The following is a 24,262-nucleotide window of genomic DNA, read 5'->3' as shown; positions in this document are numbered from 1 at the left end:
ATTGTTCGGTGTTAGTCGACAGAACACTTCACACAAATCCTCTAAAGTTTCTTCTCATACTTGGATCCAAATCAAAGCATACCAAAAGTTTGCAAGGAGGGAAACAAGATGGCCAAACACAAAATGGCTGCCACAGAAATGGCTACAGATAGGATTACATCCAAAGAATGCCACAGATTCTTTTTTCAGATTTTTGGAGTTCTGTTGAAGACCTGTGCTTCAACATAAAGTCTACACTGCTTCTACTTCAGAGGTCTGAGTTTCTGGAAGAAAACTGTGTGCGGGGGTCAGCCGAGAGGTTAAGGCTTCCTGGTTCATCTTCCCTCTGCCATGAACATCTACTGGAGGATTAAGATAATCCATCTGGCCTTACTGTACCTCTCCACCTCGCTCTCTGCTGCCAACTCAATCAGATCAACTCTTGTTCTCTTTTATTCACTAAAGGTGGGGAACAGGAGGAGACCCACTGTGTGTGTGTCTGTGTGTGTGTAAGTGTGTGTGAAGAGAGGGGGCGGGGGTACACTGACTATTTGCAGTGTTTGGGCAGTGGTGTGTATGTTTATGCACGTCTGCATGTGTGTGTATGTGTGCGTGTCGGTCAGCAAAATGGGCTGAGGTTGCGGTCTGATGGGGGGGCAGACGGGCTGAATCATTGTTCTGGACTTGTTTGAGGCTTAAAATGTCAACACGGTTCAGCTCTGCTGTCCCAGTTAGCCAAGCATTAACCCAGACAGCCGGACTGACCACGGGTGTGTTTATGTACGTGTGTGTGTGTTGTGGTCACAGACAGCGAACACAGCAGCGGGGCTATCTGCTAGATCTGCCCATGCCAGCGGATTTAAGCAGGACTTAGCGGCGCGCAATGCATTTGTTGTTCTTTTTGATCCCTCACGTTTTAACAAGACATCAGGGGCTGGGCCCCTCTCTGTCTCTCTCTGTCTCTCCCTTCTTTTTCTGTGTAATCTCACCTTATCTACAGCCCCTCATTTCATCATCACACACATCATTTCACCACTAAATAACTGACTCTTCAGACAGGCCCAGGGAAGGGAGGACTGTGATGCCTCCTGAAAGAGACCGTTAGAGGAGTATGTGAGTGTAGGGGGGGGCTTATGACCGCCATCCCTCCTCCTCTGATGTTAAACACTGGCAAATGGCCAGCCATTTTAAGAAATGATCATTTCAAAAGTCCCATTTTCTGAAGAAATACCCCCCCATGAAAATGAAGATGATTGGATTAAGGCCCTTACACCATCCATGGCCATTCTTCTTGGACAGGGGCATTAACAAATAAATGACTTCATTCATAAAAGAGAAAAATGCAACATGAAATTTGCAAAACGGTCAAAATCCTGTCCATCCATGATGTCATGAAAACATGTGTGGATAGGACCTCTCGTATGAGGCTTGGGAGCGGGTGAGATGTTATTTCCACGCTATTGTCTGATGCTCTTGGGGGTGAGGAGGAGGGGGCTGGGGGCCGATAGGAGAGAGAACGTGGGGTATCCTTTGTCCTACCTCTCCCAACAATTTGCTGGTTTTCAGCAGCAACACTCTGCATGTGCTCATATGTGTGTGTGTGTGTGTGTGTGTGTGTGTGTGTGTGTGTGTGTGTGTGTGTGTGTGTGTGTGTGTAACTGTACATATGTTTTCATTCGTGTGTGTGTGTGTGTGTGTGTTCACCATGCCAGGGTACACGTGCGTGTGTCTATGAAGACACGGACACAATCAGTCTCTAATTGGATCTACAAGATGCATCAGTGAGGCATAAACAAGTTTCCATGGCAACATTAGGCTTTGTTGCTGACCACCCCTCTCTCCTCCCCACCTTCTCTCCATTCCTCCCTCGATTCCCCAATCTCAGCCCCCTCTATTTCAACTCCCCAATCTCATTCCCTCTAGCTTTATTCCTTCCCTCTCATTCACCTCCTCAACATTTCCCTCATTCTGTTTTCTCTCACCCCCTCCACCCCCCCCCTCTCTCTCTACACACACAAAAAACACCTACAGAAAAACAAGCGTGAAACCAGAGGGAAAAAAGAAAAAACAGGCAAACATCACAATTAGACCTTGATTTGTTTCACTTAACAAGTAGGTGTTTTCTATTTTCTGTTTCTTTATGGGGAAATTGTTGGCATTTTTCAAATCTTCTGTTTCAAAAATGTTAAAAGTACTTAAAAGCCTGGCTTTCAAATAAAACAATGAGCCTCACACCCCACTTCTCAGTATTACAACCCATTTATTCCATTATCAAAGCGAACCCCAACAATTTAGATGAATAATTAAGATTTCCAAAATCTTAATATCTTAATATCCCTGAAGGATTTAATCACAAGCCGGCCCTTGTCATTGATTCAATTTTCCAAGCAGGCCTCCTAGTTGGCGGTTAGATAGCTATCCTAAGTGAATTCTCGGCTTCTGTTTCCCAGCCTTTGTTAACTGTCTGCTATAATGAGGCTCTGGCTGCTGTGGAGGTCTGGAAGCGCCATCACAGATGGGAAAGAAGCAACATAAAAGAAATAGGGCAGCAATTAGTGTTTAGCCCAGTTTAAAAGCCCTCCACTTGGCAAGCTGCAGCCCAGCTCCAGTCCAGGATGTGAAACTAAACTGGTGGGCTGGGACTTTGTCTCCCGTTTGTCTCTCTGTTGGCTTAATCAGCGCCACTCCGGTGCTACACACAGCCACGCAATGGAGAGGAGGAGACGAGTGACTGAAGATTATTGTACTTTTGAGGAGGTCGAAAGGGGCGAAAAGGGAGGTTGAATTGCATCTTTCATTCATGTTGTCTGGAGACTTTATAAGACCTGTTGATGAAAGAAGTTTGAGTGCACAGAGGAAGAGCCGTGCAGATACAAACGATGTTTCTGGGAAATGACCCTGAACGAGAGAGAGCCTTTATTCCCCGCATGTCAAACGAGGTGGATCTGCCTGAACCAAACAAAATAAAGAGAATCATTTTCAAAACAACTAAATGAGGTTGGTTTTGTTTCATCTGGATGGCTCCACGGCGCGCTCAATCCAGTAAAGAGCTTATACAAACAGACCTACACTACAGCACAGCAGAGAGAGAACAGAAAACAACGAAGCAGAGGGAAAGAGAGGAGAACCCCCTCCTCTCTGTTTTTACATTCCACTGGTGAATATGAGCACATGATCTCACATATGCTACCCCCTCTCCCCATACACATACACACACACGAATGTGAGAGCACACAAAAGCACTGTGGGGTGCATCCTGGACCTTCCCAGCCCAACTTCCCAGCCACCCCTATTCAAGCGCCCTGCCCTCACCGACTTTTATATAAAACGCCACCTACACTAAGGCCCACTCAAAGCCCCTTACAGAGCCTCAAACCAGCCCCCCCCCCCCATGTTCTCCACCCCCGTCCAGTCAACTCAGGCCTCAGCCCCGAGCACTGCACTGGCAGGCAGCCTCGGCCGCTGAATGAATGGACACAGGAACTGTGAGAGAAAAAGGCACATATCAACAGAATGGTGTCAAATTGATTTGTTCTTCCCAAGCAGCAGCATGAACATGCCATACATAATCAATTATCTTCTACCACATATACAGGGCAATCCGTCTCTACCAGGGGGGAACATGCCAACAGCCCGGACACAGGTACTACCACACACAATCATCACCACAACAGGTACTCAATTCTCCTTGTTATCAGTGTAGTAATTATCACGCCAGGAAAAGTGTTCCCTCACCAATTATCATTTCTCTTTTACATTATCCACAAAATCAGTGTGGCTGCTTCCCCCCTTTATTACAGATGACACTTTCCATACTGCAGCCATATACAGCCGTTTCAATCACTATTTCTTAGGCTTATAGTTCAGATTTTATGGCTTCTCATGAAACATTACAGTAATTCACCCACATGACAGGGTAACATTTATGTCTTTTAAGAACACAAAGCCATGTTTTGCAAGGAGTATTGTAGTTGAGCTCTTCTGTAATATATATAGCGGCTGGAGGTTTAAAGCTGATTCACTTGCCTCAGACGGTCTACGTTTTGCGTAATCATAGGGTACAAACGCATCCTGTTCCCATTCAAGTCAATCAGTATTAAATAATTCTCTGCTAGACTGTTTCAGCCTTAAACTGCTTTTAGATCCATCAAGATAGAGCCACATGCTCGCTCGGCCTCACAATGGAAACATTCAAAAAGCAGCTTCTGAAATGGCTTCCCTCTTGATGTGTGGTTAAGATCCACCGAGCGTGTTGACACAGTGTGATCATTTCATACTTGGGAGAAAAGGCACATATCATCAAACTGTCAGTGTGTTTGTACGGTTCCAGATAAATTCGCCACATGTATAATGCTGTCGAGTCGACGAACTGTCGGCTATATGGCTACCAGATCTAAAACCGGTTTAAACAGTCTCCCTCTAGCGCTTGAAGCGACGCAATGGGAAGGTGAGCTGGTCATAGGTCTGCGCTCGTAGCCGGCGGTTCAACCTGAGTGCTTGTATACATAGTTGGCTTCTGTCAGGCTGTTGCAGGGGAAGATGTTCTTAGGGAGGCCTGACTGTAAACACACACACATAAACACACACCCCGCAGTGTATACAAACCCGTTTCCTCACATGTCAAACACGGTAAACAAGTCGCCTCAATGCTGGTGCAGGCCACACACACATAGAGAGACACACGAACAAACACAAGGATCCTGAAATTAAGCAAAACAAGACCCATCTGGCTCCAGAATTGTTTAGCAAAGCAGGAAGGATTTGACCCTTATTATAGAAGAGCAGCACAAACGGATAGTGGTATTGGATAAACTATATACTCAATCCAAGTTGCATTTAAACTCCAGTAGGCCAGACTTGGCAACGGTGACTTGCTGAAAAGCAGAAATATCTGTATTTTCCCTTCGTGCTGTCCCCATTAGAGGCACGTAAATGAAGATGTCAGAGGCAAAAAAAGGCAGACAGAATATCCTGAATTCCACCCCGCAGAGAACTGCTTTTGTACGTGTGAACACAGACACCCTCTCTCTCTCTCACACACACACACAGACAAACACACACTAGCTTCAGTTAGCTCAGTCAACAGGCTGGCATGCAGAGCAAATCAGATTCAGCGTGACTCATAACAGTTGCACACAGGCGAGTTATAACACACACACACCTCTCCTGTTCACCAAACAAGCTCAGTATGCTTGCCCTCGATCACTGTCGCATGAGGGGCTAGCATCACACCATCAGCGGCCGTAATGAGCTAACAAGATGACGCCCAGATGGCCTTGCCACAAGGAGGACAGAAGTGGACGTTGTTGCTACATAAACAGGCTGAAGAGGACTGTTGAGCGAGAGGAGTGTCAGAAGTCATTAGGGAGGAGAAAGAGCATAATCTGTTTCTTCTTATGGCCTCTGTGGTTTCCGTCAATGCCGAGCCCATCCCTCTCTAAGAGCAGGGGAGTTAAGCGAGCATGGGTGTATGCGGTTGTGATTGAACGTCATCCACGGTATCACTGACAGCGAGAGAAGGCCCAGACCGTTGCTCTCTGAGACTCCACTTATTCATCCCGGAGCCCAGAGACTGAGCTCTTCCAGCTGGAGGGCTGGGGGGGAGAGGAGAGAAGAGGAGAAGAGAAGAGAAGATTTGGCTCGGCTAGACGAGAGCGCTTGGGTCAGTTTCAGCCTGAGTTTAGCCCTCATTCTGGGGTTGCTCTGTGACCCAAACACACACAAGCCTCTTTCCTCTTCCCCTAGTTACTTCCCTGGCCACGACACAACACACATGCACAAACACACACACATACACACACACACACACACACACACACACACACACACACACAGCCAGCTGCCTCCCATCTCAGAGGAGCAGCCACAGATGGGCTCTGCATGCTCCGTAAAGATCTCTCCACAGGCCCAGTCTACAGTCGCTGCCAAACCCGCCTGGCCCGAACCCGCTGTATGTGTGAGAGTGTTTGTGTGACTGCGTGTACAGATATACGTGTTTCCATACATGCCTGAGTGGGTGACGGGGTGTGTGTTAGTGTGCCAGCCACCCCGAACTTGCCAGAGTTGGTGTGTGTGTGTGTGTGTTTGTGTGTATATGGGGGGGGGGGCTGGACAGTCGTAGAGAGAGGAATCCCCCAGGACGAAGAGCTGCAGAGCAGAGAGTCAAGAGCTGGACCAGGATGCAAGGCTGTAATCAGTGCCGAGCAGAGCAGAAGGGGAGAAAGCAGGAGAACCTCCCAGACGAACAATACCATCTCTCACACTCACCCGATTGTATTTCAGTCCCACTTGGGGGAGTGAAGGAGAAACTAGAGAGAAAAAGAATCATAACCATTATCAAACCCATGCAGCTTGCCCGGGTTGTTAACCAGCAGCCATTTTCTGCTCTCTATCTCCAACCCCATCAATAAGCCCTCAGAAAGCATTTCTCAGAAAAAACAGCCCTTTAATGTTGCTACTCAATCAGCACATCACATGTACTAATAAACACACACAATCACGCACACACACACACACAGCTTCATATTATACACTAGTTATTTAATTTCTGTTTGGCTTAGATAGAGCCAGTCATGGTTAAATTCAATTTTTTACAATTGCCCTGCTATCTCAGCATGGTTAAAATTACTCGAGGGATCACAGTTTTAGACTGAATAATGAAGCAAAGTGAAAAGCTCACTGAGGATGAGAGTCAGGCTAGGGTTTGTAGCTAAAGTTAGCTAGTTTTTCAAACGTGTGCTCGGGGTTTAGTTGCCCTGCTCAGCAGTATTTTGCCACAGACACAACTGGGAATCAAATCAGCGAGTGATCAGCCACAAGACATCTCCCAAACAAACCTGACACCCATCACTAATGAGGTTTTTCTTCTTTGACATTTTGGGAAACACACTTATTTGCTTTCTTGCCTAGAGTTAGTTGACAAGATTGTTACCATTTTTATGTCTGTATGGTAAATATGATGCTGGAGCCAGCTGCAGGTTAGCTTAGCATAGCATAAAGACAAAATAAACCCCAAAAAACTAGGGGAAACAGCTTGCCTGGCTCTGCCGGAAGGTAGCTAAATCTGACCAGCACCAACCGTAACACTGCTATGTGTTGTTTTTACACTTTGGTTTCTGTACAGATTAAACAAGCGGGATATAACATGTTAATTAGTGAGCTTTAGAAGTGCTGGTAGGCAGAATTTGTTACCTTTGGACAAAGCCAAGCTACCTTTCCCCGTTTCCAGGCTTTAAGCTAAGCTAAGCTAATTGACTGCTGGCTGTAGCTTCATATTTAGTGTACAAACATGAGAGTGGTATCAAACTCCCAGCAAGAAAGCAAATAAGCGTTTTTACAAAAATGTCAAACTATTTCTTTAATTGGAATAACATGATATTGATCCTTAAAAAGATATTTCTTTTTTGATTTACCCCACCTATCTTCTAGAATGAACTGCTTCCAGTTCGAATTTTACAGCAACACTTTATGATCAAGGGGGAGCTGAATCGATATTTTATGACTCTGTATGTTGTTAACAGGTGTTAATATGACACAGCTACAGAAAGTCTGGCATACTGGAGAGAAACCAAAGCCTTCCTGGAAGAACAAAGGGAAGACATGGCACGCAGAAAGCAAATCAATCAATCTCTGCCAGAACACGTCTGGCTTTGACAGCATGGTTCTGAACCCGAAGAAGTAAAAGATAGCATGCAGTAAAGTTCAAAATACTTTCATTGTTCATCTGTCAGTGTGAAAGACAATCGCAAGGGAAAGGGAGGGAAAATACTAACACAATATTTATCTTGCGTCCCCTTCCCTCCTGACTCACTCTTTTTTAATGTATTCCTGCTATTGTGAGGAGTGCTGGGAGATGGATGGGTAGAGGAGTCCGGTAGGTGATATGTGTCTGCTACAAGCACAGTGCAGTCACTCACACATTTCCCCTGTCTCCAATCTCAAGCAACGGCAATAATTCAGTCACCAACAAACAGCGCCGGGGTTTTTTTGTGGCATTTCAATTGTCGGTGGTTGGTGGTTTTTCTTCTACATTGTTCTTGAAACTGCTTCCCTGGGAAACTGGGAAAGTCAAACAGCTGACGAGATGTCACCTCATGAACTCTCTCCTCGGTTTCACACACTCACAAACAGCCACGTCGGCGATCTGACACACACTCTCCCTCTTAACCATTCTCTTTTTTCTCCTTACACGCACATACACACACATACACACACAATTCATCAACTCATCAACTGCTTGTCAAGCTCAATGGCACACAGCTCAGTCTAAACAGGCCGTGAGCTGCAGCTTCTCACATCCACTGACTGTTGCCTTTCAAGGCTGGTGACTCTTGATCATATCATGTCAGACATGTGAGTCTTATGATGGCTGCTGGCCTTCCCTTCGTTCACAAGTCAAGGTAAAAGCTCACAGTAAATCTAAGGGATTTCTGTAGAGTCGGAACGCATTCCTTAGTTTTTCATTTAGCCTACAGCGGCGCAAGCTTGAGAGAACGTGTGTGGTGCAATAAAACTTAGCTTTAACAGTCATTTCCCTGTAGCCATACCTGTTCACTGTGCATGCCCATACCTGGGCCTCACAAATGCCTGTTGTGACTGGTCATGCGGTGCTATATGGGGAGCATGTATGACCTGAGGAATTATCCTGTGTTCAAACAGGGACATATGCATGCATGAGCACGCACACACACATACACACACACACATGCGCGTATTCTTGCATGTGTAATATACACACACACACATTCTTTAAAAGCCAACAGGAGCAAAACAAGAGACGATAGGCCTCTCTGTGTGCAACTGACAGAGTGAATTACACTGTGAGCTAAAACACTAGCTTCCTGTCTGACACAGCAGCACTGGATGGCTTTCAGATGGATTTCGCCGAATCTTGTACAAACAGTGAGTCAATAACAGGGCAATGGCCATTCGTTGAGGAAGAACAATTCATAAGTGATTTGCAGAGAAAATGTGTGTTTAGGGCACTTTGCACCACAGTCACCCAGCCACAACAAAGGTGCGCTGCCAATAGGTTCCATTTGCAGGGCTTGACACCAGAGCCGCATGCAGATATCTAAATATTCCCGAGCCCTTAATATGTGACTCGATATACCTCATTGCAGACAGGTCTTGGGGGAAAAAAAAGAAATTCCACTGATGAAAAGCTGATAATTCTGTCTCTAACGATTCAGTAAGCCATGAAATCAATGACAAATTTGTGTTATGAGGAAACGTACAAGACATTTTAATCCTTCAGCACTTTGCCTCTGATATTTATGTCTGTCGCCAGCGCTTTCATTATCATAAAGCGTGTTTAATATTTCTCAGCTGTGTGAGGGGACCGCCACACTACAGATGATTGAGTGCACTCGATTTAGTGGCTCTTTCTGTCTCCCCTTCTCTTTCTCCAGTTGTGTCCACGTACTTCAGGACCTATACGCGCGACAGAATCGACCGAGAGAGAGGGCAACAGAGAGAAGAAGAGAGGGAGGGGGGAGGAAGCTCTGTGCAAGCACTGAGGACATGGTGCCAACCAGAGAGGCCCACCGTGCCTCAGTCCCATCTCTCCAGCTGAGGGCTTTGATTCGCCTGATTGTCTCCAATATTGAGACACACAATAAACACAACACTTGGCGGCCATTTGCAATTCTAATCAGTCCCTCTCAACTGGCCTGGACAACCCAGCTACAGCCCTCTGGGATATCACTCATCTGACTGCAAAATAATGACACAATCATCGCCATGGCTACGCTCCTACTGCATCCCATGAGCGGCGGTACGGAGAGGAAATTAATACACAGGAGTGCTCGGAGGACAAAATGAATTAGCCAGGAGATTAGCTAGATACCAGGTTAATGAATATGCCACGCAGGCAACTTGTCCCGTCTAGCATTAGGGGAGTGCCCCCCCCCCCCCAAACATCACTAGCGGCAAGTAGGCGAGCCAGCAGGACCACACCTGCTTCTGCATGGCATGCTGCAACAGGATTTCAATAAACCATCTTCTTTCAACATGAAATTCTGACTATGTAAACTTAAGCTGATTGTTTCTTGATAAGACAGCAAATTGCAAACTTCAGCACTATCTGATTTTGACATGCTGTAAAGTGACGATAAACCAGCATGCAGACAGTGATATGATCATTTCCCACCATAAAAGTCTATGTTTATGTTGAAGTATGTGAAATAGTTTGTTTTCCGGATGTTAAGAATCATATATCATTGCAATTTAAGAAGTTTAAGATGAGCTAAAGGATAAAAGATGCTTTATCTTTAACAAACTGTCCCAAAATCATACATCTGTGAATTATAAAAGCCCATCTGTTTGCTTTTCCAGTGCTGTTTTCATTGACTTGACAACATGATGGTGATAGATGCTTGCAGATAATTGAGAGCAAAGTGACATGCAATCATCCACGTTTTAGTAGCCGTGATGTATTTGCTTTCACAGTCACCCGGAAGATGAGAAACTCAAATTTATTTCAGAAAATAACAGGCACATCTTATGAAGCTGGCTATTTGACTTGCAAATCATTCAGATGATTCATAACGGCGACTGTGCTCGTTTGCCCTCGTTTTCAAGCCAGCACGAGAGCATGCCTGCATGCATGCGTCCAAGTGTGTGTGTGTGTGTGTGTGTGTGTGTGTGTGTGTGTGTGTGTGTGTGTGTGTGTGTGTGTGTGTGTCTCAACGCTTGCAGAGGCATGTGAATGACAGCCTGTCAGTGAAAGAGATGTCATTATCTGGCTGATGCCTGTGCAAGTTGTGACCGGGTGCAGGGTCACATCACTAGTGGGGAACTGATACTCTGCAGGAACAGGAAACATTACTTTCTGATTTCCCACTAGAGAGGAAACACTCTTGTCACAATCTGCAATGCCACTGTTCGACCTCATTTAGAGGTTATTCCAATATGCGGGACAAAAATGTGTGTGTGAGTGCAGCACACTCATGACAATAGCATGAATGATACTTACCTCAAAACCTTTTTTACAGGAGCTATTTCTTTAAAACAACATAGTGGGGATTATTTTTTTTTGCTTTGTTCACAAGGCCTTGATGAGAAGACTTCTGGTAAACCTCCCCCCCTTCCTGTCCTTAGCCTTTGACTTTTTCTATGTAACAACAATACACGGGTTTTAGTTCAGTGTCCTGCAGTCGATCTGTTAGGGCGCTGATAAGAGAAGCTGATGGATAGGTTTAATCAGCCAAGCCCAGGGATCAAGACCACGAGACAGATCAATCAAATGCTGTGTGGTTTATAAAAGAAACAGCTTTTATCAGTGTCACAGGGGTCTCTGTCTGCTCTCTGTCTTTTTTTTCACTGAGGGAAGAAACTGGCATTAGAGAAAATAGAGAAAGTATCTTGGGTACATGTGTTAAAAGCTGCACTAATTAATGTGACTAAACATAATAAGCCAAATGCAATAAAAAAAGCGCAGTCAAAATGAAAAATGCACATCTGTAATCACTATACCAAGACTATTAAACTCCTAAGGCAGCTCTCCAACAAAGCATGAAGCTAAATGTCCCTGGTCTCTAACATACTAAACACCTCCTGACATAAACTGAAATAAAACTCCAACTAAACCCATTCTGAAACATAAAAACTTAACTGATACTAAACCCGCACTGAAATCAAAAAGGAACACAACAGAGAGACCAAAAAAAGCTGAAAACTATCTACACCGAACAAACAATAGATCTCCATATAAGAGAGCGCCAGGCGCTGTTATAACTAGGACACAGTTTTTAATACACAGCTGCCTTCTGTGTCTTAAAAGGAGCTTCTTATCAGAGAATTTGAGTGACAAGTCTATTCTCTGCTTACAATCTCAGCTCATGATTGTAAAAGACAGCTACACATGTCCCATCCAATCCAAGACAAATTAGTTGCTCTTTCTTTTCTCCCTTGGATGGGAGATCTTATCCAGGCGGACATGCTTAAGTTGTCAGTGGGTTTTATAAAACCCATATTGAACAGCATATTGACTGATGCAATCGCAGAGACACACATCATTAGGCTCATTAACAGTGAATGTAAAAGGGGAGGACGGCCTAACTGGTGTAGCGGGACTCTGTGTCTCCTCTGATAACACTCGCCTTTAACAAGCAGAGCTCAGGCAAGATGCAGGCTGCCGGTATTAAAATGAAATATGTGTGTGTGTGTGTGTGTGTGTGTGTGTGTGTGTGTGTGATGTGCGTGCTAATAAATAGCTTGTTTGACATGATGCTATTCTCATTCACACAGTTTGCTCTGTGATAACTGGGCGGGTTGTGGCCTCGTAAAGACACTCCATGTGTTGTTTTAGGAAGCCATTACAAACTGGGCCGTCTCCATTACAAGGGCTATCTGATCATTATTACTGCCATCTGTAACGCACACTCAAACCTTAATCTGCACAAGCCAACCAACCACAGCTGACTTCTGAGTGTGCGCACACACACACACACATCCTCACTACCTTCTGCTGTGATATATATGTGTCTGTGTGCATACATCCAAACGTGACACAGCCGCTGTTCCCTCGTCACATTGCGGCTTTCGGGTCAACACGTTTTAGTCCAACCTACTTAAGCAACGCTGAGTGGAGCACCACAATCCTGTTGAAGCCACAGACTTGCAAGTCTCTTTGCAAGGCCGAACCCCAACACCCGTGCAATGCAATGCAATCGCAATCTCCCAGCCAGAACTGCCCGCACCCTTCAAAGGCTCATCACAGGGCGCACATCTAATGCAGAGAGAAGGCCGGTTAAAGCCTCAGCCAGGCACACTGCTTTGAAGCGACTGCTCCAGCCCCTCCACTAGGAGCCAAATCATTTCCCTTCCCTCTACCATTCCATTGTGTGAGTGGTGCACCAGGCGGCTCTATTCGGTGGCCGCATGTGGGGCGCCTTAAAGGATCACGCCACTCCATTCCAGAGCACGGCCACTACAGGAAATGAGACTCTCCCAGATGCATAGGGGCTTCTGGACAATAAATATATTCATGCATTCATGTATATTTCAAATACGAATTTGACTCAGCCCGCATAATGCACATGCAAGGTTTCCGACTTTGAGATTCTTGACATGCACAAGGTGCTACAATCAGAAATGTATAAATAAATCAGAAAATGCAGCAAACAGAGCTACTAAAAGCAGCAACACAGGCCTAGGCCCAGCGCACAGAAAGGACTCGCAGAGGTTTGTCTGCAAAGAAAAGCTTTCATCTCGGAGACAGGAGAGAAGAAGAGAGGAGTGATGTGGTGGAGGTTCGGGCTGTCATGTTTCACAGTGGGCGACTTGAGAGACAGATGAGGAGAATAGCTAAAAGTAGTCAAAGTTTTCAGTGCAGGGGGAAAATGGAAGATGAGACAGCAGAGCACGGAAAGAGTGCCACACATTAAGATTAGCAAGTTGAAATCACAGTGTGAAATATTATATTACAGAGCCTTAAGAGGGAAAAAGTACCACGGTTACTCATTAAATCGAGTCAGCACAATGCCGTTGGTCTTATTCTTTGCGTAGTTCATAAAGCTAGTGGAGAGGTTTAGGATATTGTGTTTGCTTTAGCAGACCTTCACTCCTATTTCCAATATCGGAGAGATGAGAGGCTTCCATGACCAAGCACATCATGGGGGAGAATAAACACACATCTGATGGGAAACATGTGTGTGGGAGATGAAACGGCCTCCCTCATGTGAATAGGATGAAATATAGACCTGTGTCCTGCTGCGCTCCAATCACGCCCGTAAGAACTCGGCGTGGAGGGGAAACGGCAGATCCCCGACAGGCTCTCTCACTCAACACACACACACACACACACACACACACACACACAGACACAAGCTGCCAATATGGCTATTCTAGAGCAGATTCATGTGGAGGCCAGAGTCTGACAGTGACATCTCCATTCACTCTTGAATTCTTTTTCTCTTCCCAACATGCATGGACACACACACACACACACACACACACACACACACACACACACACAGACACACTAACAGAGAGCCAGAGGCCATGGGAGGAGGAGCAGCGCTGGGGCATAAAAAAGCCTTTCTCCCTGCCGTGGGTCTCTGTGGGGTTTAGCATGGCATTATGGGAAGATTAGACTTTAGAGTGCTCTACTATCTGATGTCATTGTTGGTTTTACATTGTCTGGATGGCTTGTGGAACTCGGACCTGATGGCAGGCACATTTCTCTGAAAACAAAATGCTCGGGGTTGCAGTTGTGATTGATTGCAGGTTCCTATTGTATCTGTCTGGTATGGCTCTATTGGAAGAAGAATTAGTCAGACAAAAACTCATGGAAAACGCTCCACATCTGACTCCATCAATCAAGTCAGCAATCAAAATAATTCAATTAAGAGACTTAAATCCCGCTGGCTTACGAGTCCCTGCTCCAATAGCCCAGAGACAAACTCAATTTACTGACAATCCATACATGATAGCACTAACTCCACTTTAAGGCTCAAATCTTTTTCCATTACTTACATTTTCTAAATATCAAGGGAAATGCAAAGGAAATAGCTGATTTATACTGTTTACTTAGGGAGAGGAAAACTCGGAAAAGATTAAATAAACAAACAACTTTAAATATATAATAAAATTGCAGGCTGTCCAGACAACTAAACTAATTTGCAAGTTGTTTAGAAGGAGGACTTATTTGCACAACACAGAAACTTTAGAAATGTTTTCATAGATCGGGTAAATGGCCGTACATCAGAGATGCAGGATTGTGGAAAGACTGGGAGAGGGAGGTTTCTGAATATGTGTGTAATTGTCTTTTTCCCCCGTTTCCGAGGTGTGAAAGGGAATGCAGGGTTGCACTGGGGTGTCCCAGGGAGAGGCGATTGAAGCGTCAGTCACAGCTGCCACACAGAGCCCCGGCGCGCAGCAAATCCCAAACCCGGCCCTTGTGGGCGGAGGGGCCGGGGCCGGGCCTGGGAGCAGCAGGAGTCCCATAGGCCTTTTCTTCCAACTCCTCTCACCAGCACAAGGGGGACCGGGATCATGCTGGGAGTTTGCTTAGAAAAGGCTGAGCCAAGACTTGGCAGAATGGGTTAACGGAGGCATGCATATACACTCACACACACACACACACACACACACAACTCGAATACTTTTTTGGGCTGTCTGTCTTGCCTGTGGGCATGGTGGGAAAAAAAAGGATGAAGCAGGGGGAAAAAATCAAAGACAAATCAAACTTCCAACTAACATCTGAAAATTTGGAACACACATTTATAGAGACACACACATACAGAGAGCAAGAAAGGGACTGCTGAAACAAGATTACTGGAGAAATGAGTGGTTTTTGCTCTATGCCTGGGGAGCCTTATAGTGGTAAAGTCCTGAGGATTATACACTGTGCCATTTCTATGCTCTCCCTAATAGTCTCCATGTCCTGCCTCTATGCCATAGACGGATTATGATGCTTTATAATTAACATGGGGGAGGGGGGTTGTTACAGACCGCCCATCTGCCATGCTGACACACTTACAGGGGGTATCCCTTGGGAAAAAGGGGCTGCTACCACATTATTGCATTACTTTATCATTCTATCATTCTATTATCCTACCACTCCATTCAATTACACTGTCACTCCATTAGTGTACTCATAACAGTGAACAAAGAGCTCCATGATGATCATTAATGATGTGTTCAGAGCTGGTTGGGTATGGTCATGCTTCATCCAGTCTGAACTTGTAAAATATTATCTGTTACAAAAGTAAAGCTCACTTTGGTTCCACAGGTAGGTGGTTCAACAGTTCCCATACAAAATGTATTATATCTTATTATATTATATTTATCTTGAGTGATAAAAACTTATTTTTGGAACATCAAAGAATATTTTTGTGGAACGGGAAAGTTCATTCTTGAGCTTGGAAAGTTTGACACGTGTTTGACAAAAACTCAAGGTCGACTTACTAGCTTTTTTTTCCAGAGCTTTCAACTGCACGTCACGGTCTGCCTCAACAGGTGGAGTATGCTTCATAAGAAGACAAAAAAAAAGCTCGTAAAATTACTATTACAGCTAGTACATGAAGCTTGAGTTAGGATTTGTTTTGATATTTTTGGTCTACTACACCTTTTGTAATTTGTAGATGTGGTTGAAAGCTACTAAATTTGCAGTTCCAGAAAGAGCTTGTAAAAGTGCTAGTAAAGCTAGTAGGTGGACCTTGAGTTAAGATTATTTTGTCTAATATACTTTTAGTAATTTTGTAGACGCAGTTGAAAGCTCCAGAAAAGGCTAGTAAAATTACTAGTAAAGCTAGTAAGTGGACCTTGAAATAAGACTTTTTTTGTCTTATATATATTTTTTTTAATTTTGTAGATGTGGTTAAAAGCTCCAGAAAACCTAGTAAAATGAGTAAAAAAAGCTAAAAAAAAATTGACTTTGAATTAAGATGTTTTAAAATATTTTTTTTGTAATTTTGTTCTTCAGCACTAAAGAAATGAAGAAACAGTTGTCTACACTTGCATCATAATTTAACAACCTCAATTTTTCAGCAAAACCATGACATTTTTATTTGTTAATAAACATGCAATCCTTGTCTTATCCCACCCATTTTCCATCATTGTTTATTGGGATCTCTCATCCCCTTCCCCAAAGTCCTGGCACATTAAATTCAAACTTCCCCACAAAAGTCTTTCGAGTGCCACAAACTGGGGGAAAACAGATCCCTTGCTGACTGTATACCGGTGACAATTCATGACGTCTTAAAGAAACTTGTAGTGCAGCTGGCTGTTAAGTTTGCCTGCCCGCTGTTTGGGCCTGGCGTCTGATGAGGTCTGCCTCCACAGCACAGAGGGGTTCTCTGAGAAAGAGTTAAGTCTATGAGGTCAGTCCAGAGGACGAGGTTACGAGTTCCCGAGTCGGAGCCGCAGGGGTAATGGTTTTAGAGATGGCTGTCACACAGATCCGTTCCACTGTCCAACACCGCCGCTGATCTCCACCAATCCAAGTCCGCTTGCTTTTCAATCGCTCAACTTCTCTCTCCCTGTCCCCCTTTCTTCTTTTCTCTCTCTCTTTCCCCTCGCACTGACACATGGAAGTAATCTGGGAGCTCTACGCTGGACTGAAAGGATGTGCGGTTGAGCCCAGGGCTGCGTTTCAACGCTCTACATTAGCTTCCTTTCCTCTCCTGTTTAATCCCCTTATTTTCAACTGCTCTTATGTAAAACAACTAAGATGGCAAACAAAAGGCAGACTTTTCCCCACGTTTGCCCAACTTTTTCCCCCACTTCCTGTAACTCGGCATCCCTACATTTTCACTTGATTCAGCTGAAGTGCAGCCGAGGCGCGAGAAAGAAATCTTAAGGGACGCTTTCCAGCACCAGCGCCTGTGCCTCTGCTTGGCAGAGCTTGAGCTGATGGGAACTTCCTGGTTGCTGCCAGCCAGGCCTCCGTCTAATGAAGCCGGGTCGCTAACTGCCTGTAAGGCAGCCACTGTTCAGCCACTCCACACTCGTCCACCGCTCGGCCCTCAACACTTTCACAAGGGCACACTGGCACGCTTCTAACACTTCCTTAATGCTCCACTGTGACTGGACAAAGAACAATGGCACACCAACATGCACTTTGAAGCGCTCATTCATTTCCATAAGCTTATACTTGTCCCTTTCATATGAGACTTAGTGTCCTTTAATTGTAGCGTAAACACATTAATTGAGTAAAAATGAACAGAACTCATTAATTTGCAATTTATTTTACAAAATAATTGCACTTTAAATTACTGCACCAGATAAGGACCAAATATCCACTACTTTGTGTTTGTTTTGGCCCACTTACATCTTAAATTAATGTGGTTTTATTACCAAACCAATTTTGTTGAGTAGCACAAAATTTAAACAAACAGGTTTGTCATAGTTTTCTGTGACTCACAACAGACAAACCTAAGCCCATGTCTGTCACGCCTATGTGAGAGTCTAGTAGTTCCAAACCCTGGTTCTCAAGATTAAGATATACAGTTAATGCATTGTTTGTTCTAGGGCTGCAAGTACCAATTATTTTTATTGCTGATTTATTTGTCTATTATTTTTTGGTTTTGTGATTAGTCAATTAGAAAATTCAGAAAAATAGCCATGACATCATCTTGGAGCCAAAGATCTTGAAATTGCTTGTTTTGTCCAACCACTACTCCAAAACACAAAGATATTAACATTAAAGTATATAAAACAGAAACGTAGGAAATTCTCACATCTAAGAAGCTGGAAACAATATGGCAATATCTACCACGAGATTTTTCTATTCTTTATATTGTGGTATCTATGTCTGGTTGTATTAGGTTGTATTAATGTTAATTGTTGCAGCAATGTGATGAAATATCTTTATCTGTCAGGTTTTTAATTCCCTGGATAAACCCACAAAAAACCTCAGACATTCTGTCTGGTTAGTTCAGCCATAAACAGTTTCTCACGTGAGTTTCTAGAAAATGTAATAATCCACAATATATTGATATCGTGACAGAAGATTTTTTTGCAATATTGTCTACCCCTGATTGATTATTAAAGTTGCTGTTGATTGTTTTTGATCAGCTAATTGATTATTCAACTAATCTTTTTAGCTCGTCTTCCAAGTGATTCACTGCATTCAGCTGTTGTGAATCAGTGCCTGTAATATGTCTTGAAAGAAAACCAACTATAACTCTGGGTCACGAGGACCAGTTGGGAACTCATACATGCACATTTAAAAATAATGGTAAAAATTAGTTGCAAATGCTACTTGTCCCAAAGCCGGGGAAACGAAACTGGGTTTCATGCGCACCACTGCTTGAATATAAAGAAAGGAACGCATCAATAACACACAAAAAGCAGAGTGATCAGTTTTCAGTGATGTGGCAGCCAAACCACCAGCGGATAAAGTGAGTCCATCTGGAGCAAAACCATGATGGAAAAATAGTTTTGTTTTTTTTTCCTGAAATAACGCAAAGCACTGCGACCCCTTTCTGAGCCCAGGTGCCTCACGTGGATAACCACACGAAGAATCTGTCGTTACGCGCCGCTGAAACAACAGACATGTCGACACAGAAGTGCACACACATAAAAGCAAACGCAGCTGTCCTCGTGAGACATAAGGTGCCTTTACAGCACCATGGGCCAGTTGCTTTCCAGAAGTATTTCTTATTGGTTGGCCCTCTCTCTTTCTCTCTGAGTGGGGCTTAGGCTCTAAGTCCTCTCTGTGTGTAATGAGATCTTTATCAGAGGGAAACACGATCAGAGTCTAAAGGGGGAGAAAGGGGGGACTCGGAGAGGCAAGGAGAGAGAAGGTGTATATCGCAAGGGGTAAAGGGGACAAGCAGCAGGGAAGAAACAAAAACAGGCCTCTGACCCTCTCAGCAGTGACCCACGCCGCAGCGAGCAGCAGAGGGGAGCGTTCACTGGACTCCTCGCAAGGAACCAAATCCTGTTTCTGGTCTAGTCCTGAAGTTTCATCCGGCTCTTGCTCAACAGGTTATGGCAGTTTCAAGTTTTGCGGTTGCAGTTTGTTTTTTTAACCTCCTACTGAAAACCTCGTTATATTTAAATGTCAGCTCAGCGAAGCTTTTCTGAACATCACTTTGCAGGAGTCAAAGGTTCCTCAGTGTTTCGAGAAAAAACCTTTAAAACATCTGCTTTGATAACATCTGTCTCCAAAAACAAAGATAAGGCAGGAGTTTGTTTTTTCCTAATTACCTCATAGGAAAAACATTTTTTCCACCCAACTATTTTATCGGGAAAAGGCAATTATGAAAACAAAACTTGAACTTTAATTAGGCCTTCTGTGCACCTATTCTACTAACAGCAGTCAAATCAACTCATGCTGTTTTGAAAATGTATTTAAAAATAAACTCGCCAACTCATCATCTCAAGAGTTTTTGTTTTCTCTTAAAAAAATTATAACACAAAATTGTTTTTCTGTTTTTCTTGGGAAAAATAAACATGTTTGCTAAATATCACAGTGGTAATCAAATCCAGCTTAATCATCAAGCTCACTGAACCTCCAAAGCATGCAAGCACGTTATAAACCGAACCAGTCAACTGTTAAACTATGAGCCAGGCAGCTGAGGTCAATGGACAGCAGACCCACAGCAACAGAGGCTTTAGTTGACTTTTATCAACACAAACACCTCTGTCTCTGTTAGGCTATTTTGTGGGCTTCAAAACTGACACACAGGCTAAAAAAATGTCTGCAAACTGTTTCCAAGCCTTGCCGAAAATGCGAGTTCAAAATCAGTGCAGCAGACTCCTGCCCAGCCTGTGGCTGTTTCCTGGCTGTGTGTTCTCAGGTGTGCAAGTGTGTTCGTGTCCGTCTCTCTCCCATCATCTTATTTGTCTTCTGAGCTGCTGCAAACAGGCTGTGGTAGCTATAGGTCATGAGGTAAATATTAGCTAAGGAGGGTTAGAGGACGTGCAGGAACCACTCATAGCAACCTTGTCAGATTATCATTAAATTTTCATCACTGAAGCAGTCCCCAGCACACTGGGAGTGTGTGTGTGTGTGTGTGTGTGTGTGTGTGTGTGTGTGTGTGTGTGTGTGTGTGCGTATGTAGCATGCCTGTACATTGCTGTGCTAGCTTCAGCCAAACGGATGGGACGTGATCAGTCATAACAAAGTGACATTTTCTGGCGTAATCCCACTCAGCTAAATGAGAACTAATCCGATTTGCTCTGATCAAATGTTAGACGGTTCTTTACCGGCCGGGGACGTTGACACATCCAGCCTTCTTCTGCACGGCTGCTCCTCCACCCATTCCATCCCCCCACCTCACCCGCACCCCCGCCATTTCACTCATCCAGACTTAAATTAAATATCAAAAAGGTCTGAAACATCCTGCAGCAAAACCAAAACTCAGGGATGTTTCTTCTTTTTTTCCAGACGGCGCTGATGATGTATGTTGCCTGTTCAAGCACGCTGGGAGGAAATCAATTAAGCAAACCCCAGTTATTGATAATGCAGGAGCGGGAGTGATGGCATCCTCACATGGAAATCCATAACAGCAGGAATGCTCGGAGGGACTTGCACATAAGCCTGCACACAAACTCACATAAAGAAAAAACACACACACACACACACCGTAGTGGGCCAAACATGCTGGTTTCCTATACTTTGTCTCATAACTCACGGCCTGTAGGGAGGCACTGGTATTGTTATATTTTGTGTGTATGTGGTACAGTGTGCAAGCAGAGGGCCAGATTAATTTATTAGCTGAGGCAGCAATGCTCCCCAAAGTGGGAACAGGAAGTAAGAGGTCGTAAATCTAGATAAGTCACCAGATAGTGTACTGTACATTTCTATAGGCCTCTCCCTCTCTGTTATCACTATGGAGTAATATAGGCCAGGACAGAGGGAAGGATTTTAAAACAACAAACAGTGAAGACAGATGCTGATTGCTGTACAAGTATTCCTTTTTTATTGCCTATCAGACAGTGCTGCTGACTGATACATTTCAGAAGAAAAACAGGTTTGTCTTTTGTTATTGCAAAGCCTGCATACAGCAGGATAATTGTCTATTGTTTTCTAAGCGCAGAGGAGCAGGATAATTAGGTTGAGAGAACACTTTGCAGAGTGCATTATTGTTCCACTGTGAACTTTATGAAATATTCAGCCAGCATGGGGATTTTACAAGGAGCAGAGTGGAGAAACAGATGGAGAAATGATCCTCCAATCCCTAAACCAGCGGGGTAACCTTCTTAGACATTCCCTCCAGGTGACATCATCAATCAATAAATGTCCCCCCCCTTTTTTTTTTGCATTTGACTGACACAAGGTGTGGGTTTTTGTGCATGTATAATATGTGTGTGTGTGTGTGTGTGTATGTGATATGTCTGTCTGATGACGCTCATTGTTCCACTACCTCTGCAGCCATAGTCAAATAAAAGCTGATGGGCCGTAGTCTTACCATTAGGACCAGGCCACACACACACACACATATATATATATATATACACACTCCAGTGAACATGGCAGCAATATTCATACTCACTGACTGCACAATGAGCTCCTATGACATTTGACATTTGGGGGATAAATCATGGATTCACTTGAATGAGTAAGTTCTAGTTATAAGCTGGTAGAGCTACTCTCCATTTCCTCTCAGTGCTGTGAAGGTCAGCTCCAAGGCTCCAACCATACAGAAGAGGTGGGTTTTTTTTTTTTCGTTTTTAGTTTATTTTCCCCTTTCCAACATCATGCAAATGTGGGAGTCAAGTCTAAGTGGGTGATAATTGTTACCAGAGTGTATTTTATTATCAGCAGTCTGGGCTCACTCTGCTTGTTTTGATGGAAATAATATGAATTTTTTGGGAGAAAAAAAAAAAAAGAAGTCTGGCTTCAACGGCTTACTTTTGATTTGATGTGGAGAAATTAGGCTGGATCCAAGCCATGACAATTAAGGAAAATTAAATTCATTTCAAGCATTTGGTACCTGTGGTATCTGAAACCATCTTATCACACTTTTATTGTGTGTGTGGGCAAACTAAAATTCAAACAGTGGAGAGTTGGGACGCAGTGTAGGCCCTCTCAGAAGGCAAGCAGTCCTGAGACCGCACTGAGAGGAGACATTTCTTCGAGCCAGTTAACTGGGCTACACCTTGACACACTTGGCATGCTTTCCTTGACTGTTCTCTTTCATTCTTTACTAATTACATAATTCCAAGAAATTGTAGGGAAGAAGTGGACAAACTCTCACAACTCTGAGATAGCTGTGCTTGAAGTGTCCAAGCAGACTTTGCCCTCAATCTGGTATAAAGGGGCATGCAATATTATCATAAATTGCTATAATTAACCATATATCATTGTGTTTTAAGTGAGGCCTACTGTATATTGTTTGAGCCTATACCTACTGTGCTTCTCTGGTGTTGGGAAATCCCCCCTCAGAAACAAATCAACACAAAACTTTAGGACGCAGGAATGCCAGTTAAAAACTAAACAAACTGTGTTCTTATTTAGATAATTGCTACATTTAACAGAACATTTAACCCAGCGTGCCCACAATAGCAACTTTTCCAGTAATGTTAGTCCTCCATTACGCACACACCCAGCGAGTTTGCTATGCTTGTACAAATTGAAATACGAGACTTACTTGAGATTCTGCGAGCTCCAAATTATAGTTTCCAGCGATTTGGCCGAAGGTAACGCCGACCTGCACATTAAAATAAAGATCCAGAGATAATACTTCCAACAACCGAGTCCCGCCATTCTGATAAATGTACAGACAGTGAGCCGATAACTCAGAGGGTCGGACAGTGCGCCTGGCAGCCTTTATCTGTGGTTCGCCCGGTGGTAAGGTGAGCTACGATCAGTCGGGAGCATGTGAGGTCGATATCAGATACATGTCCTTCTGTTCCGACTTCTTAAAATCTGCTCCAGACCCCCGTGTCCTTGACTGAACTGTCCGCAGGACGAGCTAAGAAGCCCCCGGTTCTTCAAGGGATCTGGAAGGAAAGCAGCCCCCGAGTGTCCTGGTTGACCTGTGGCTGAGACAAAAACCGCCCTCCACGACCTTCTTGCTCTGTGGAGAAAACTCAGCGATACGATCTGATGTGCGGTGAAACAGATCTAGCCAATCGCACAGTTTTTTGGAGACACAATTTTGGCGATGCGGCTGCGCCGTGCCTTTGTCAGAGCTCCCCTGACGGTGTCTGTACCTGTCGCTGTATATAGCCTACAGATGACCACATTCATCCATCAGTCACAACTCCGCAGCACGCTGGGAATCCCGAGGTCCACTTCATTCCAGTGTTATCTTTCACTCCCCCTCCACCTGCTATTCTTCTACGCGGAGGAATTGAGTTTCTATTGTAAATATCCCTCCCGGCTCTCAGCGCCGTTCCGCGTGCGTGTTGCGCTCCAGAAGGGCAGCCTCTTGTCCTACTCGGGCATGCTGCGTGGTCAGTGCGTAAATATACTGTACGTCTCCCTCTTGTTTGCTGCCGCTCGGACACAAAAAAGAAAGTGCAGAGGGGAGATTAGACCTGCTCACCAGCCCGCTCGGTGGCTCTAAATCCGCTCGCCAACATTTCTATGCCGGTATATGCTTTTTTTTTATCGTGTAACGCACTCTCCGCACTCCGGTGAGTGCAGCAGCTCGAGCTCAACTGTAACCCGAGCCGAGGAGAGCGCAGGAGGAACAGCCCACAGTGCGAGCCGCGGCCAATCACAGCGCTCTGTCCGAACTTGGAAGCAGGAAGCGAAGGCATTTATGGGGACGTGGAGGGGTGGATGGTGGATAGAGGGAGGGGGGTGAGTCAGTTATTGGGTTGACCCCACATCTCCACCAACCCTGCACCTCGGCCCGAGCCATCGACCCAAATTGAA

The 24,262-nt window shown here is 44.4% G+C and overlaps 1 protein-coding gene across 1 annotated transcript in view; it reads right to left on the bottom strand.

The window, feature by feature from the left end:
* efnb1 (ephrin-B1) overlaps positions 1–24,077 on the bottom strand; it is a 56,041-nt gene extending 31,964 nt beyond the window's left edge. The window contains exon 1 of the mRNA XM_044204821.1: positions 23,028–24,077. Within this exon, the coding sequence (XP_044060756.1) occupies positions 23,028–23,143 (116 nt within the window). The 5' untranslated portion in view covers positions 23,144–24,077. The remainder of the gene's footprint in view (positions 1–23,027) is intronic.
* Between the last annotated feature and the right edge of the window lie 185 nt (positions 24,078–24,262).

The sequence above is a fragment of the Siniperca chuatsi genome, linkage group LG8 (assembly GCF_020085105.1).
Source record: "Siniperca chuatsi isolate FFG_IHB_CAS linkage group LG8, ASM2008510v1, whole genome shotgun sequence".
In the NCBI taxonomy this organism is placed as follows: Eukaryota; Metazoa; Chordata; class Actinopteri; order Centrarchiformes; family Sinipercidae; genus Siniperca; species Siniperca chuatsi.
The sequence above is the reverse complement of the archived record's forward strand: the minus strand, read 5'-3'. Positions and strand labels throughout refer to the sequence as shown.